This window comes from Syngnathus floridae, chromosome 11 (assembly GCF_059516105.1).
Source record: "Syngnathus floridae isolate MCC-2025c chromosome 11, RoL_Sflo_1.0, whole genome shotgun sequence".
Classification (NCBI taxonomy): domain Eukaryota; kingdom Metazoa; phylum Chordata; class Actinopteri; order Syngnathiformes; family Syngnathidae; genus Syngnathus; species Syngnathus floridae.
The window spans coordinates 9,482,165-9,500,574 of record NC_142423.1 but is presented as its reverse complement, the minus strand read 5'-3'; the positions used below and the strand labels follow the sequence as shown (position 1 = coordinate 9,500,574).

The 18,410-nt window shown below is 45.8% G+C and overlaps 2 protein-coding genes across 4 annotated transcripts in view; both read right to left on the bottom strand.

Moving 5' to 3' along the window:
* Positions 1–7,009, bottom strand: part of kaznb (kazrin, periplakin interacting protein b) — a 48,887-nt gene extending 41,878 nt beyond the window's left edge. For both annotated transcript variants that reach the window (XM_088390108.1, XM_088390109.1), the window contains exons 1-2: positions 6,877–7,009; positions 6,712–6,798 (exon numbers count right to left, since the gene is read on the bottom strand). In XM_088390108.1, coding sequence (XP_088246234.1) covers positions 6,712–6,793 — 82 coding nt within the window. In that variant the 5' untranslated portion in view covers positions 6,794–6,798; positions 6,877–7,009. The remainder of the gene's footprint in view (positions 1–6,711; positions 6,799–6,876) is intronic.
* Positions 7,010–9,146: 2,137 nt separating this feature from the next.
* prdm2b (PR domain containing 2, with ZNF domain b) lies at positions 9,147–18,163 on the bottom strand. Of its 2 annotated transcripts, none has more exons than XM_088389376.1 (4): positions 17,946–18,163; positions 15,425–15,510; positions 10,987–15,233; positions 9,147–10,686 (listed from the first exon to the last, which is right to left on the bottom strand). In XM_088389376.1, exons 2-4 carry the CDS (start codon positions 15,441–15,443, stop codon positions 10,669–10,671), a joined length of 4,284 nt encoding a protein of 1,427 aa, XP_088245502.1. In that variant the 5' UTR covers positions 15,444–15,510; positions 17,946–18,163; the 3' UTR covers positions 9,147–10,668. The 2 variants fall into 2 exon arrangements, with proteins under 2 accessions (XP_088245502.1, XP_088245503.1); XM_088389377.1 differs by lacking the exon at positions 17,946–18,163 and adding an exon at positions 17,231–17,645.
* Positions 18,164–18,410: the final 247 nt, after the last annotated feature.

Genomic DNA, 18,410 nt, shown 5'->3' with positions numbered 1-18,410 from the left:
ATTGGAGCGCATCCAGAGAATAACGCCACCTTGAACCGTCACACCGCTAAAAGACGGACTTTTGGGAACTTTTAATGTGGGGAGGTTGAATGCATCAATTTTGGGCTGGGCAATGTTGACTTTTTGCGACAGCAGCATGTGGGTCCAATTTAACTAATCCTCTTGAGTAATTGGATACGTCACTTTTGTCAGTTTCAAGTTATTCCGGTAATCATTGTAGGTTTTTCTTTCTTGAACGGATAGTTGCCAAACATTCTGTCCAATTCAGTGTGTAGATTCAAAAACAGGGGTGTGTCTCCTACGAGCGATTTATTTTGAAAACTTTGAAATATCGGAAGGAATCTACTGGGATCTGATTCATCACCGTAATTGAAGTTGCTAGAATTTTCTGCTGATGTTCACAAGCAGCAATGTATAGAAAAACAACGAAAGAAAAATTTTGTACATTTTCTTCCATTTTCAGTTACTGGAACTGCCCCATGTCTCATTATTTATGTGCATACACTCAAAACTTGTGGCCAGTTGTATGCTGCTCATTAAATGTAATACGTCCAAGCCAAGTCAGAAACTGCATCAGGGTGGGGGTCCTGGAGTGGATAACTTGACTACAATCTCCATATGTATGAATAACAAATGTGAATTTTAAATACGACACAGCTCCCTTGCACTGTGATAATGAAGCCAAATCATTTCTGCAAGGTTTTGCTGTTTCACTGAAACAGCAGCTAATTGCTTGCACATATAAACATTCACAGAGAGTGTATTCCCACTTATGAAATCTTCTCTGCAGTATCTGATAACTTTTCGTGTGCAGCTTTTTAGGTGTGATCAGCCACCAAAAAAAAAAAAAAAAAATAGCATTGAGTCTTTGGGGAATAAGTCCCGAGCAGCTCTGGTTTGGCAAGAGGGGCAACGCTGCCCCCATCTGGTCTTTTACAGACACTTTCACATGACGTCATTTTTTTTTTCTTTGATTTTGCCAAGAATCGATTTATTACAGCCTCAAACCGACGGTTTATTAGCCTGAGTAGGCTGCAGGCAGCTTGGCTTTAGTTCCAACTTAGTGACAGTGAGAGAAAATGGTCGTCTTTCTGCAGGCCTCGTGATTGACTTCTGATCAGTCTAGGCCTTTGCCTTTCGCCTGAAGTCAGCTGAGCTAACCAAGACCCTAAATCGGATAAAGCAGTAGAGAAATGGGTGGATAGATATTCGATTGATAGCCTGAGGCTTGTAAACAGGCCGAACTTGGAACTTGCTCTGGCCCGAGGTGCCGGCTTCCTAATTTCGATCGCAAACACAAATACGGTTTCGGCACTGAGCTTTTCACTATAATGTTTCTGCATAATCTGTACGTGGCTTGAAAATGCTTCTGTGAATTTTTGCTCAGCCTTGCTGCCAACTCATGGGAGCAGAAACTCAGTGGGGGGGGACAGGAGTTATTATGCAAATTGGATGTTTTTCACACAATTAGCAACATTCCTACATCAAAATAAAGCAACATTCTGAACACTTAGCTCAGTAAAGGCTTACTTCAAAGATTGCAATTCAAGTTCATTTTACAAAAAAGCACCCTTCTTTTCTGCGCACAACTGTTTTATCCGTAGACAATCCAGCCTGAGTTCAGAGTAGAGGTTGCGCCATCGCTTATTAACACGTACACTAGTGTGCAGTGAATTCAAAGACGCTTTTGCTCGACAAAACTTTTGCGCGGCTCACATCAAATGCTACGAGCCCCTCATCGTTTCTGTCAGCATTGTCGCATGACCTCCATCCATCTATTTTTAATTGCATTTTTGCTGTTGAGACTTACAAGGAGCTTGAAGCTGCGTCTGTAGTTCAAAGCGCGTCTCCAATGACATGCACCGCTTCCACTAACAACATGGCTCCGACACAAAAGAGCTACCGTACAAAAGCCTTGTGATGGCAATTTAGAAATTTGCTTGCTTTATTTCGAAACTTTTCCAACAATTATTTCCTGCAATCATTGAAAAAAGTGACGAGGAACATTTTAGACCTAATCTATGTACTTCTAATCCACAAATATTTTTACAAAACACTTTCTAAGAGAAGCACTGAATTGTTTGCCAGCTTAATGTTAAAGTTCTAAACATATGAATAAGTAGAGTAAAAAAAACTAGTATTGAGGTTGCAGTAAATATTTGAACATAAACGGTGCAGCAGCAAATGTAGACAGACACTACAGTAGCGCTCACAGACATATATGAGATACCATGGCTGAGCTGTTGTAATTGTCATCTTTGTGTGTTTATTATGTATGTACTATGCTGCCCCTTGTGGGCAAGATGCACACATACGGAGCAAAACTGCGTAAACACTCGAGAGTGCTACTGTTCTTATAAAAAAAAAACACATTAAAGTAGTGTTTTTTGTTTTTTGAAAGGCTGGAACGGATGAAAAACAATTCAAAACATTTCAATGGGGAAAGATGATGAGTTTTCTTAAATGTCAAGGTACTGCTGGATTTCAATGAATTGCACGGAGGATAATGTTGAAGGGAAAACTGCGTCAGATCTTTTTTTCTGCATTAGGAGGAATAAAACAAATCCCAGAAGACAACAAACTTTGTTTTGAAAAATCTCTACTCTTTGCTTTTCAATGAGGGAAATAACGATTAAAATCGGAAATATTTTCTCTTTGAAATTTTATTTGGAGCCCATATCCTCCACCCCTCTGACCCCTGAGGTGATGTGACAGACACCACACCAAGTCCAGAAATACAACGCAAGGTCAAACGGCACACAAAGTGAGAAGTACACACAATTGCCATAGTTACGATGAAATCTTTTCATCAGGTTCCGCAACGAGCGCTCTACTTTCAAGTGCGGCGGCTTAGTCGGATTCAACGGGCTGCTCATCCAGCCACTTCAATTACGTCAACTTCTTGTCTGACAACTTCACGCCTACACAAATATGCACACAGATACACACACATGCACAGTGACACGTACACATTTCAAACCCTATCTATACACACGACATACTTGGTGTCAAAGATGCAAACTTTGTGATGAGCACATTGAAGCGTTCAACATGCAAGCGGGTGCGCCTCACATGTTAAAAAGCAGCACCCAAGTGAATGAGCGACGTTTCATCACCACAGGGGAGACTGATGCATATTTATACGGACGGCGGGGAGAGAGCCGACAGACTTCTCCACAGGAACGCGCTCGCTCGCATCACACAACAATTGGGATGCGCGATGATCATTTAGAGAGAAATGTCAGTAATTTAGTTACAAAAATACTGCCATAATGTCTCTAAAGCACAGGTGTCAAACTCAAGGCCCGGGGGCCAGATAGGGCCCGCCACATCATTTTATGCGTCCCGCGAAGACAAATTGTGCATCAAATTCGTGTGTCATTACGAGAATTGCAAATTGTCTTCACGTTTAATATCTTTTTTATATTTGGCCAGTTTTTACTCGTCTGATTTGAAGACGAGTTATTTGTCAGTTTGTTCTGTAACTTTTCCTGTATATAATATGAGGTGCTCATACATTTATTTGGATTGACAGTCGTAATGGCCTTCCGAAAGAAGCTATGACTACAATGCGGTCAGCGAAAAAAATGAGTTTGACACCCCTGCTCTAAACCGAATCTATACAAATATTATAATGTGACATTATTATTGCTAAAAAACCACAAGGTATCTCATAATACTACAATATATTTCATATTTATTGTTGAATTAATTGTGGTGAGACGGCGCTGGTTGGCTATATGTCAGCAGATACGGGGGAGAGGGAGTAAATGAGGAGAGTGGGTACTAGGAGGCCAAAATGTGAAGTAAGCAGACATTTCGGCACACGACTCAATGATGCAGAAAACGCAGCTGTGACAGCAAATACGGAAACAGCTGCCCTGATGTATAAATTCTCTCCAGATATTTTATTAATAGTTGTTCAATGTCTTCTGGGTCGTTGTCCAGGACTAGATTTATGTCGAAGGTGTTGAGTGGTTCTGCGAAAGCTGCACCCTCTCAAAAGCTTAAAAGCAGCGTGTGCTGAGGTCGCTGCCATGAGCATTGCTTTTAAGTGCTGGAGATGTGAGGGCGTTAAATCTGAGGGAACATGTTCAATGGAGGCCAACGTATGAGTATATCCAGCTGATATGCAAATACTTCAAATGTGCGCACTGACGCTCACCTACACAGTTTCAATTTAAAACCGTTTCTAAACATTAGTCGCTTTAAATATGAAGTGAGCAGATGGCGATGACAATGAATGACTCAATGAATTATAGTTGGGTGGTTGGTTACCTCACTAGTTAGCAATATTACACCAACCCTAATCCGTTTTGTCAGTTTGGTAGACAAATAGTTGGATGAGAAAAAAAAAAAACGCAGCTTAGTTATTTATAAAACCGAGGAGTTAGCGACCTATTAGTTAGCTACTAAATATTAGACAAAATAACTTAATTAGACGAATTACAGCAAAAGTATGTTGTGTCAGCGAGCACAAACACTGCACTAGCGCTGTCAGCCAACTCGTGCTGCTTTATTGACCGCGCTGATGGAGTTGGCGGCGGGGAGCTAATGAAGATGCATGTGTGTCTTGCTGCAAGCAAGGAAGTCGAGGAGCTTATGCAAATGGGAGTCTTTAAACACCTCATAAGTCAACGCGTTTGTACACCAGGAGAACAAATGACACAAACTCGGTGAGGCTGATTGGATTGGGCAGTAAATAAAGCTGAGCAGCCTGTGGACACAAGCTTTCACTATTAAGATATTTGGACAGGACCACCACCAGCTGGACTTCTTTACTGCGACATGGACTTAAAGAGTGTTTTTATTTGCAGCCATCCATGTTTTTACATGTCCCTATCCCAGCGGATTTTGGACAAGATGCGGGTTACACCTTTCCATCAACTGCAGAATCCAAATAGACACTTTCACATTCAGACCCATCAATTTAGAATCCTCAGCCAATGTAAAGTGTTAAAATATATATCTGGTGCATCACAAGGTTGAAATGCATTATGGTTACAATGATTATATTACTGGAATTTTAAAAGTAATGCGTCATTCCGCAGGTGTGCCTAATGAAGTGTCCAGGGAGTGTACAGCATATAAAATCTAAAAATAGTGCCAATGCGCTAGCTTTGAACCTCCACGCAGACGCCTCTTTTGGCATTAACAGATGCGTCAGAAAGTCTTCATATGTAACTGATGCAACAGCTGAGAATTTCACTCAAGAGGCAATTCCTCCTCTGGGTCGCCCACACCATGCTTTTTGGCCGTGACATTGCAATAACGTCTCTCAAGTGAAGCCTTTCAAGGTTGCTACCAAAAAATCCCTGACAACCTCCACTTGTCAATAACTCAGCCTCTGCAGCATTTCCCGGTGTACCTTCACATATATCTGCATTATGAATATGACGCGCCCGTGGGATGTGGACTCCTCATCAAACTGCTGATGTGGGGAGCAAACAGGGCGAGAGGATCCGAGTGATGCATAACATGGAAAATTGACTTTTGCTAGCGAACAAATAGGAAGGGCTCTTAAATCCCTTCCCCTCTATCAAGTGGGAAATTAAAAAGCCAATTAGATTTTTTGCAAGGAGCAATGAATCTTTTAAATAAATTGAGACTGTGATGTCACAATGGTGGATGAATGCGTTGAAACTACATCGTGCTCAGTGCAAACTGTCAATCAAATATACTACTTGGGGGGGAAAAAAAGATGCTATTTCATCTTAGCATCTTATGTGAAGCCAACCTTTCTTTCTAGCAACCTGCTTCTTCCTTGACCATCACACTATGTTTTTTGTGGTTTAATAAAATGAACCAAAATGTGATCTCACACCTCAAGGCAATCCTCCTGCTCCAAACAATCACAATAAAAGTAATGACCAACTTAATTTTTCTCCGTAGTGCAATGTTCACACACCTGCTACAATTTCTAACAGCAACTGCTCCTCTATTTGCCAATATGCAAACATACAAGATGAAGCGTAAATACATAACTGACGGCTTAACTTAACCTTGTTGTTTCTGTCAATATTCACACTAAGTTGTCATTATTGCTAGAAAAAAAACTGTGCTCTCATTCGCATTCCCTTCCAGTAAATGTGGCAGGGTGAGCAATATAAAGAAAAAAAAAATATTAACCACATTATTTAATTGCACATGTCTTCTGGGTTAAGCCTGAATGTTAATTTTTCAGGGTTTGTTAGAGTTCGCAAAGAGTCAAAAAGACATTCGCCAACGGTTGTAATAGTCATCAACAGTGTTGTCGCAAACCAATTTTGTTCAAAATTTCAATAAAAACCGTTTGCAACCTTTTAGGAACCCTGACGATGACCTCGGTGAGATACAGACTTGTGCAAAACTAAAGGTGAATTGAAATCACGTTTTGCCATTTGAGTATTGCATATAAAAGACTACATCATGGTGTTGATTTGAATTGGATTAATTGTTCAACCAAAGTGAGCAGTGGCTCGTTTACGTCCTGAAGAATGCTGCTAAAAGGACGTAACAAGTGTGCTATTTTGACATTCAATAGGAAGAAAACATGCAAACACACAATTAAACAGCACTCTAGCACCGATGGGGAACCATTTATAAAGTCCTCTGAGGAGCGTGCAATATTTATGAAGACAATATGATCGAGCATTTCGAAGTCCAACGTTTTTTTGGCCATTGCACGGCTGGCCGCGTCAAAGCCTGCACAGAAAAGGAGCTTCAACTCACTGGCTTGCATCAGCTGTCCCTGGCGCCCGAACACCTGAGAGAAGGTGGCGTCCTGGCTGCAGCAGGTGAGCGTGTCCTCCATGGCGGCTGCGGTGGGCACACGAGATGAGAAGAGGCGTGTCACGAAAAGAGTAGAGCAGGAAAATGGAAGGAAAGAGGGCTTACCTTCAAAAACAACGTCCGCTTCCTAATCGATGCCGTTGAGGGAGTAGACGCAGCTCTGCTAGCTCGCAGCGATGTGAGCGAGATTTGCTCGCTGTGCGGAAGATGGGAATGCAGGGAGGGGGGGGGAAGGAAGGTGGTGTCAGTGGAAAAGTGCGTTCTGAGGCGTGCTTAAAAGGGACACAAAAGTTTTTTTCCCACTAACAAGCTCAATTTATATATTTTCATCAGATGGAAAAAGTCATCATGTTCTATTTTATCCCTTCATTTAGAGAAATAATGGAATAACGCCCACTTTTAATAAATCGTATGGCCACGCCCCCTCCTCTCATGTCTTGGAGTCACTAGAGGGTCAGACAATTTGTCCAAACATCACTTATAATCAAAATGTACTCAACCTCTGGAAATCAAATAAAAGGTTTCGCTTTTCCACATCTGATGCTAAAGAGCAAGACACGGGCAGCCTTCCTGCAGCTAAAGTGCCATTTCTGTCACATCTGTCTGTTTTCTTTCCCAAGTCACCAAAATACCCAAACACAATATGTCTTGAGAGGCTTTTTGTAAGCTGAATTATTCATGTGGTTAGTTATATATTCAATTGAAATCTTATTTAACTTGCATTTTCCCTGAAGTCCACGGAAGGGGTCACCGATCTGAAAAGGAGGTGGTTGCAGTCAGCTGAAGGGTCGTAATAAATAATTCTAAACAACATAATGGACATGTTTGAAAATGCATTTTGTAGAGAGCGGTTGTTTCATTTGAATTTTTTACAATGTTGCGTTTGATGTCATTTTTAAGGACGAGCTGGCAGCTGGGAATGTTAATTTCCTCCTAGTGGAGTCTGTTTTATATTTCATGCAGATATGCTGTGGGCGAAAAAAATCTGGGCAATTCTTTTGATCTACTGTACATCGTTTCCACCCTATGCCTCCACTTCATCGAGACACCTTCATCTCACTTTCTCTCCCTTGAATTCCACTTCATGCAAATCCTCTCCATCCATCCCAAGGCTCAGTCCGCCAAGCACCTCGAGAGGTTAATCTCCGCCCTGTGTTGAGGGCAGGGAAGATGAGGAAATGGAGAACAGGTTTGAGAAGAAACTAATGAATTACTTGTAGTATATGTGCAGAAAATTGGGTAATGAGTCAAAACAAATCCCAAGCAGTGTGCAGCCACAGGAGATCAAAGAGCACATGCTGGCTGGCGTCAAATTACATAAATATAAAATACTCTCAGGCCTCAGAGGCAATGTGAAAATGGGATGCGGTTGGCATGGCGACCTCAGACAAAATCACCACATTCCCCTTTGCAGTTGCAGTGTGTGTGTGTGTGTGTGGGGGGGGGGGCTGATACTCAACCTTATCCAAATTCCGATTGCAATATTGTGGAGTCAAAGCTGAACGGAATTGCATTTTTATGAATAGTGTGAGCGCACAGCAGCATGCCGCAAGGAGAAGAATTTCACCATCTGCCAGGCTCACACACCTGATGCAACATAAAAGTGCACCATCATACTGTGACGACTGTGTCTGCCACATTTAGTGTTTGAGAGCATCATCGAGGCCAAACTCACTCATTCATCTATCTATGCCAGCGATGATCCAAACTCACACACACAAGGTGGTTTGATCATAATTGTTGACTATTGGAATTTTCTTGCATTGTGAAATTTGATGTTTGGTGCCTCGTTAGAGAACAGCGAGTGGTAAAAGTTATGGAACATTAGTGACTAACCAACAGTTGGAGAGGCGCATTCAAATGTTTTACCTGTAAAGTTTATCGTGCATTTGAAGTTGATTCTGTCAACCAAGTAGCTCGTCGATCCAGCACGCCCTGTACAGCAACACCAAGGACGACTACGTTCTAATGAAGTGAAGTCATGGTTGACGTCAGGTGCAAGTTTGCAGCCACATACACGGCCTTGATGGCGGACTCAAATAGCGTCATAACTGCAAAACAGGACATGGAACTTCCTGTGCCAGAATTATGAGCGCAGAAAAAAACAGATATATCTATTGCCAGTAGGTGACAGTATAGCTCTGCTAGCGTCTTATTCGTCTCCAATGTCCGTCAGGTTGATTGTAGTAGTTGTAGGACGCAATCGGGATCATTAAGACTTAAGTATGAAAAATGTAAATATTGCATGTTGAAGGCCAAATATTTTTGGCTCTTACCTGTGGTGTGGAGTTAAAAAGAAAAAAGTTTACATCTGCAACTTCCAAATACATTGCGATATTAGTAAAAAGCAAAAATCTGCCTTTGCAAAGACAACATTCAATTTGACAACAGTCGGTTTATTACAGAACTGCACAAGTGTACATTGTGTTGTCTCGTATCAATTAAGACTGAGTATTTCATCTTTGGAAAGGCAGGCATTTTTGAGTAAAAAAAATAAAATAAATCAAAGTAACATCTCAATTGACAGCAGTTTTCAGTACGAATGTAACAAAATTCAACGACATGGCCACTGATAAGAAACATCACTTTTGTTGGGTCAATTATAGCAATGTTTTACTTGAGGTCATTCCAGATGTTTGTTCATCTTTTAACACCATTTTCCATTAACGCTGCAAGGCAAAACACTTATTTTGATTCATTGTGGAAATATAAATTAGCATAGTGTTCAATTTAATACATGCTACAAATGTTTCGAGCAGCGTCTGCATAGTCTGTGCTCGATTCACGGAGAAGTATTCATAAAAACGTGTGTAAGGAAGGAAATCGGCATCCATTTTGTTACATTACGGTTGGCATGGCTTTCAAACAAGAGTTCCGTTTAAAAAAAATGCACATGTGGGAACAAGATACTGTTGTTACACTTATTTGTTCAAAAATGTTTCAATCATGCATTCTGAACATGAGAAAAGTTACAGGAAAAAAAAGTAAGTATAACCGATGAATACATTCCATTGTTGAATTCAGGAAGCCAATCTTTTACACATTTTGGCAGTTGATTCTAAAGTGCTGCAGGGACGTGCGAGGGATGTTAAATGCTTTTTTTTTTTTAATACAAGGATCAATATCATTGCATGTTAAGTCGGCTTGAGGCTCACATTAACGTTGTAATCGCCTGCTAACGACAGAGAAACAGGTATGAACGGACAAGTAAAAACATGAGATGTCATTGAGATCTAGACTGGAGGAATTAACAGTTGTGCATCCATACAAGCGCTCTTTCTCTCTCTCACACACACACATACAGAATTCCTGAGGACCGATTGTTGCAGTCAACTGCCACATTTCATTTCCCCACACAGATGAAAAGCCAATAGAACATTTTCTACAATAAGACCACTACAGAGATTGCAATCTGACATAAGTTTGCAAAACAAAACAAAATAATGCTGCCAGTGGCCACTGGAAGAGACGTGGAAAATTTTGTCATCTCGATAACACACTATCTTTACGCATGCATTAGGAGACTCTTCGGGAGATTCAAAAGTCCAAAATAAGCCTAAAACAACAAAAGCTGTAATTCGCGCGTTTCCCTAAACTGATGCATGATTGCCATTTGCAATAGATCAGCTTTCGACAGAGCCCTAATGTTACTGTTTTGGGTCTAGTCATGACACCTTTTGTACATATATTTATATATATTAACCCACTGCCATTTACAGCGAGTTTTTCTTTTTTTGCAAGGCTGGCTGAAAACAAAACGGAGGCTCAGTTTAGTTTGTATGACAAGTGAGGGGAAAAAAAAAAAGAAAGAAAACAGTCCAGCAAGGCAGTAGAGTTGTCCTCATGTGTGGGTCAACAGGGTCCCATGTCCCAGGAACCCAACGAGGTCAACATGGCTTACTTCATCAGCACCTCCTGGAACAACACACCAGTTTAATGAAAACAATACGAGCCGACACCGATCAAAGGGGGAGTTTGCAATTTAAAAAACAAAACATATGCGAACAAAGATAGGCACTTAGTGATGCTATTTTGTTGCAGCTCGATATGCATTATTATTTGACACGTACACATTTTCAAAATAGCTTTGCTTGAAAATGGTGCTGGTGCTCTTTAGTGAGAGACGGGATTGGACAAGTAAGGCTCAATTCAAATCTCGCTAGCAGTTTTAACATTGCAAACTCTCACTTGAACTGAAAGTCGACAATCACCCACCGGCGCGTCTTTTAGCTCAGGCGTCGGTGCATCCTCGGCTTTGGCCTCCACGGCGGGGGCTGCCATCTGCGCGCTCCTGGTGACCGGACCGCCGAGCCTCTCCCGCATCCGAAGGGAGAAGCGCTCTTCTTTCTTGGGCTGCGGCGGAGACGACGACTTGGACTCGGCTAACCTCTTGGCCGTCGCTTTGCCCATTCGCTGCAACCTGACGGGTTGCTTCTGTGCTGCGGTGTCACTGGGAGTGTGTGGGGGAGATGCCTGAGGCTGGATCTTCTTGGCTTTTTTGCCAGCGGCGGGGGCCGCCGCCGGGAACGACGCGGGCCTCTTCAGCACACTTTTGCCTTTCGCCGTCTGCGGCGGTTCGGGGAGTTCCGCCGCACCGGAGCTGCGAGCTCTCGTCTTTCCGAGGGGTTTGGGTTCATGCTCCGTTTGTGCCGCTTCACATTCTTTCTTGCTCATGTTTTTCTCCGCCGCGCCAGACACAGCATCTTTTTTCTTGCCCTTTTTTTTCACGGCAGGCTTCATGGGGCAGCTGACGGCCATATGTTTGCCGAGGCTGGCCTGGTAAGTAAACTCTCGGCCGCAGTGGGGGCAGACGTTACTCTGCGCCTCTTCAACTTTAATGGCGGCCTTCTTTGCCGAGGTGGCGGTTTTGTTCTTTTGTGAAATAGCCTTCTGGACCAGCTGGTTTTTCTTCTTACTGAGGGCACTCATTTTTGTTTTGTTCACATCCTGATTAAAGTTAAGTCGCTTTGGCTGGCCCATCCTTCGGAAGGCGCTCTGGCCTGCCGAGGGCGACGCGACTCCGTTGGGAGATTTGACTATTTGCTTAAGGGGGATGGGGTTCTTTTTGGGAGTGTAGCGCTTCTTGTCGCTGGCATTGGCGCAAGCCAAAATGTGCTGGTGCAGCTCGGGCATGTTGTCAAAGCTGTTGCCGCACTTAGTGCAGCGGATGGCGGTGGTGAACGTCTGCGGGATGTTGTGTGTGGTGAAGTTGGTCGCCGATGCCATGGAGCCGGCGTGGGAACGGCTGTGATAGGGAAAGGGGGGCGGCTTGTAACTGGGGTAATGCTGGTTCTGGCCGAGACGGACGTCGGGGCCTTTGGGCTTCCCGCCCTCAGAGGCCATAATCTTTATAGTAGTGTAGAGCTCCTCATTGGGGTCCTCGCCGCCGTCATCGGCGTGATTCCCGTTAACGTCAGGCTTTTCCTTGGCGGGACTAGCGTCATTTTGTTCCGGCGCTTCCACACGAGTCTCTTGTGCCGGTGTGGAGATGCTAATTTCTTCTTTGGCTCTGGATGGGTCGGTGTAGTTTTGTGGCCTGAGTTTACCACTCTCCACGGAGGTATGCGTGCAGACGTCATTTGGATGCAAATCTTTTTGGTGCTGTTGCAGATTGCAGAGAAAGGCAAACTCCTTGGAACAAAGAGAGCACACGAAGATGGTGCCCACCCCGTGTAGCGTGGTCCGGTGGCCGAGAAGGGCGTCCGCGTCGCCGAACAACTGCAGACAGAACTCACACTTGAAGGGCCTATCGGACGCGTGCTCGACGATATGCCCGCCGAGCTCCTTCATGGACCCAAACGGGCTCTCGCATACATTGCAAACAAAGGTCTTGCAGTAAGTCGAGTCGCTTTTTTGGGTGGTGGGGGGCTTATCGGGTTTCTTTTCCAAAGGCTGCGGTGAAAAATCAACATCATCCCGAGGCACATGGTTCTTGACAGAGGCGTCATCTGTGTGATTCTCAGGCTCCTCTTTTATCTTTGCGTGTGGGAGCAGCAGCGGGGCTGGGTCATGTGAAGCGAGAAGAGGCGGCGATGTCCGCAAAGACTCCGGCCGGGGCAAAACGGCAGCCAAGTCAGAGTTTTCAGACTTTGGACTTCCTGAGTTGAGGTCTCTGGTAGTTATGCCGTTCAGCAGGCTGCTGCTACTCGTCTCAGTCAAAGAAACGTCCGGCGTAGGAGACGGGCTGACTGAAGACGGCTCAAGGGGCGCAGGAGGACTGGCGGGTTCTTGGAGTGGAGTGTCGGGGGAGTCCAGTGTCTCAGAAGGATGCTGCTCTTCCTCGCCGCCGGCGAACAAACTCTCCGCCTCTTCCGAGGGGACCTGCGGCGACCTTGGCGACATCTTTGGCGATAGGACAGGAAGAGGGCGCTGGGCCGATGAGTCCGAGGGCTGAGAAAGAGGAGAATTTGCTATTGCTTGCGGCGAGGGCATGGTGGGGAGTACGGGCGGTGGCGGCGTTGAGGATGTCACGCTGGAGGTGCCGGGTGAGGAGGGGTTCATGGTGACGGGGGTTAAGGACGGAGGCGAGGGGTGGGCAGAATCCACATTGGGAGACTGCGGTTGAAAAGCCAGGTTGGCGAGCGGCGCGGGTCCCTCCTCCGTCTGCAAGGGCAAACCCACGTACTCGTTCATCAGTACCTTTTCAAGCATGCTGGTGTTTGGCTTCCTCTTTTTTACTTGCAGCTGCGGCGCTGCACTTCCCTTTACGTCCGGGTCGGCGACGCTCTTCCGATGCAAGCTTAAATCAAGAGCCGAATCGTCGAGGACCTTGTTGGGGGTGTCGCTTCTTCGACTGACAGTGTTGGACAGGTCCAAGGGTTGCTGATTGCAAGTGTTGCCGCCGCTGCCGGAGGAGCTTTGAGCGACGTTACTTCCACAAGGGCTCAAGGCTGCGGTGTCTTCCTTGTCCAGAGAGGAGCTACTGAGGTTCTCCAGCTTTGGCACCTTGAGGGCGTACGGGCTCACCGTCTCAGCCTTGCAAGCCTCTGCTCTGAAGGGCGATCCCAGCTGCGATGACGACGGGGGTGAGGTCGTTCGCCTTTTAAACCGACTCGGGGGACCTTGGGGCGGCGTGACGGAAAGCGGCGAGGTCAGCCTGTGACTTTCCGTGATAAGCGTGATGGACTTCTGAACATCTTGTGTCTGGAGGAGCTGCTTGAGCTTCGGTGACAGATAAACGGTTTTCTCACGTTGGAATCCCGACGAATCCGCCGCTTGCTGGATAAGCGAGTTCGGCGAGGACGACGATGCCGTTTCTGTCTCGACTTTGAGGCCGGGAAGAAGAGGCGGCGTCGACGTTCGTCTTTTGGATGAAGCCGGATAGAAGTTGGACGACTGTTTGGCGGTGTTGGCCCGAGCCTCCACCTTGAGCGCCTGACTGAGCTGACTGGGACTGATGATGACCGCGTCCAAACCAAAAAGGGCGGCCGATCGAGTGTCCACCTCGATGACCTCACAAGTGCTCACCGTATTGGTAGACACGATTTTGCCATCGATGTAGAAGCTCAAATTCTCAGAGATGTTTTTGGATATGTCTACAACATAATCGTCCCGGTCGGTCTCGTCTTCTGTGTCGGCGCTGGGTACGTACACGAGGGCGGGGCCGGCATTGGGCGACGCGTCAGGCCGCGGCTGCGCCGACGCCTCCTGCAGCAGCATGCCTTTCCGGCGAACGCCCTTGGGTAACAAGTGTCGTTCGTGTATTCGGCGCTGGTGCCGTCGCATATTGGTGTGTGTGCCAAACGCTTTGTTACAGTACTTGCAAGGATGGAGCTCTTTGGGCGCCCCGTTTTCATCCAAGACGAAGGGAGGGTCGGCATGCGGGCCAGATTCCTTCCTCGCCGTTTCAGAGTAGTGCGCGGGTCCTCCCGTAAGCTGCGACCCCACGGCGGCGCATTGATTAGTAGGGCTTGTGCGGTCGGGAGCGGAAATGTCCGTCTGCACCAAAGGGCCGAGCAGATGAGCCGTTCCGGCCAAGGAGCCGGGCTTCTTCTTGAGGCCGTTCTCATGCCTCCTCTCGTGCCGCCGCCGACCCACCTGAGAGCCAAAGGACTTGCTACAGTATCGGCAATTGAAGAGCTGTGCTTGCTGGCCAGTGGCGGTGTGAATGTGGATGTGACGCTCCAGACCCTGCCTGGTGGAGAAGTGCCGCTCACAGTGCTGACAGGGGTACGAATCTCCGTGCAAATCCAAGGGGTCGAAGTCGGGATCGGTGTCGGCCTCCTGAGGCGGGGAAGACGGCGACTGGCTTCTCGCGATACCTTCGAGGGACGAGTCGGGTTGCCCCTGTGCTTCGTCGTGGCCTTGCAAAGTGTTGGCATCCTCTTCTTCCTCCTCTTCCTCGTTTGCCCCATCCATCGTGTCGACTGACGTGTCCCGCACATCTCGGTGGTCGGTCATTTCTGTGGGCGTGACTTTGGAGGGTCCTTGTGTTAGTGGCTTCTCATCCTCCTCCTTCACACCTGTCAACAGTCATCAGAAATGTCAGCCAACACAGAAATCATGTGTATTATATTTTACAGGTCACACAGTGATGTCGCTCAGACATATTTGTAACTCCGGGGTGTGTTCTGCTTTTTCCTTCATGTGAAAAACGTGTTTCTGATGTTTGCAGGAAAGGCGAGCGGAAGGCTGAGCCGAACGTCCAACTTGCCTTCTTCCCCATCCCACATCTCCACAGATTTGTCTCTGCTCGTTTTCAGTGAGTAGGCCCAATCAATTCTAGAAGCTTTCTTCAGGCTGCGGACAAAAACAAGAACAGCTTCAGATAACAAAGCAAGAGTATTTGTGACACATTTCAGTCAACAAAAAGTTCACTTGGGCATTACCACCCGAGCACTTTTTACTTGGAGCAGTTTTCATTGTTACATTAAGACTGAGGGTGGAAAAAAAACCTACCATATTCTTCATCACAAAAACCTTGCTCGCTGATGACAATGACTTCAATGTGGATGTCAGCGATACATGTTGCATCACAAGAACACAATATTCTTTTGAGCGCCTTTTGAAAATTTCAAAACAGCTGCCATGAGGGTTGTTAAGGATGGACTGTTTGCTAATGAGGTCACTGTGTATCCGCGCTTTTGCTATTGGCGTCTCTGTAAAAGGTATTTTGTTTGGAGGTTGCCAACAGAACGTAATGAACCACTTTGTGCAGCCGTGTCAGACAACATGTCCTCCTGCAGAAAAAAGGCAAGCCAAGTTCCTGCCATAGTTAGTGTTATTAGTTCTCTATTTATGGCTTACGGGAATTACTCATGGGTTGAATGATGCTTCCTTGACACGTTCGATGGGTATTCTGAAGTCCATCGTGACCAGCTGTGAGGTCACGTGATGGTGCGTTACAAAGCCCAATTCAAAATCAAAGCGCAGCGAGGGAGTTTGTGTGAGGTCAGTCATTCTGTATGCATTCACTTGAGGACACACATTGCTAATGACTCAACAAAGATCATGTCAGACACGTTCATATTCAAGCCAATTACAGGGATTCATGATATAACTTTAAAGCTCCTTAAATAAGAAGGGGTCTACCACACAGAATAATGGTGAGCTAATTTAGTAAACATGGGCGAAACACATGTTGGTTAATCAATTTGCTCAATTTTAAAATGTATGCAGTGGATCCCTCCTTATTTAAGGACTCCCCTCTTCCTGACACCAGCGGCACAGTTAATCAGAATCAGCTTTATTTTGAGACATGAATTTGCTTGAAACCATAACCAGATTTCCCACCCTCATTTGAATTTCTAACCCAGAACTAAAACCTTACTTTTCACATTGAATTTCTACTTTGAAACCAACTTTTTTTTGGACACTCTAATTCAAGTCTTCCTCAAATAACTCCCGAAACCTGAATTTAAAATGCTTTAAATCCAAGTCAGAAACATACATTTGCTGGAACCTTGACATACCACCCAGAACAAGACTTCACATCCTGATCTGAAAGCCTAACCTTGAGTTGAAACCTGACTTTGAAACCTTGACCCTGAATATACTCTTAACTATGTCTGAAACATTGATGTTTACTAGAAACACTAACTCTAGATTTATATCCCAATTCAAGCATTTAGAGTCAACTCACATATACGAGTTAACAAGGAAGAATCTTCCATGTCACAAGAGCTGAGCAGCAAGACCCATTTATCTTTTACTGACTAAAAAACTCTGTCCAAAGTTCATTGCACACTGCGAGGCATTTACTCGCAAGTCAGTTGAACATTATGCGTCCAAATGAACAGTTTCCTTGTTTGATTGTACATCATTCGGAGTATGCAAAAAAAATAGGTGGTTTTGTTTCATTAAACGATTGCACAACTTTGAAGAAATGGCGTTGGGTGGATGGAATTCTCGCAAAATCTTGACAATTCTATCGAAACACGTTAGTCGCCCATAAAGGAGGTGTGAAGTTCATCAATAGAAATGTGTTCGACTTCAGTTGAGAAGTGAGAAAATAGTTTACCATTCTGCACCGAGGTGTCCCGGGTTAGCCGCCTAGCTTCGCTTAGCATTCGCTCGTCTTGACAACCTGACCGACTGGTTATTCCGCAGGAGCCGAAAGCAAAGCGAATGCTGTTCGGTTTGAACACCCCCCCCCCCCGCAAACGTTCGAAAGAGGGAGATATTTTTATTCGCTACCCGATACCGGCGAGGTTGGTAGGGGGGCCAGTGGCCAACTACCGCGGAGCTGGAGAGTCGGGCGCTCAGTTTAGCTTTAGCTCGCCGCGCTAGGCCACCATCGAGTGGAGGCTCGCCGATGGATGGCTTTCATGCTTTTCGGAAGCTCAGGAAGGTCACATCCTCGACAAGGAGCAACTCGAGCAGGAGGGTGGGGGGTGGCGTGGCGGGGGAGTGACCGCCGAACGAGATGGTTAGCGTAACGACTTTGGGGCGTCATTCGGTACCCTCAGCGACGACTTTGATATCGGGTTTAAAAGTGGAGAAAAGCCCCCCCCTCCTTTTCCTCCTGCTCCTCTTCCTTCTCCACACTCATCGACTAGCCTCCCAATGCTAGCCACTAGCTCAACTTAGCTCTCAAGTGGCTAGGAAACCAGTCCGCGGCTAACTTAGCAGAGGTGTCCGAGGTTGGAAGTCATCCGTTTTAAAAAAAAAAGTGTGTCAAATCAACTTTCAAGTGGCCTGACCGCTGTCAAACACACACAGAAAAGAGACCTCACCTCGACAGTTTTTCCTTTCTTCCTCCAGTGCAGCTGTTATCTCGGGGTTGTCTCAGCTCGCCTCGCACGGTGCTGTACCACACCAGCAGCCAGCCAGCCAGCAGCAGCTCGTCTCCGGGCGCGATAGGCTGCCAAGAATGAGGGATGAGCCGTAGCACCAATCACAAGCCGCCTCGCCGCCCTCCCGTCGCCGCCCTCCCGTCGCCGCTCTCCGGTCGCCGCCTCGCCGCCTCCTCACCCGGAGGGGGAGAGTTGGGACAGCGAGCATCTAATCTGGCTGTGATGCGTTCATGGTGCACTTTGGTACCTTCCATGTCAACATGTCTGCGCCCAGAAAAAAAAAAAAAAAAGAATTACAGTGCACTAGTTTTTTTTTCTTCATCGTTACGTGATTTGGCTTGTTTCATTTTTAGCCTGGTTGTTACGTTAATGCGGTTATGTGTAATGGGAACAAAAGAGAAAGAA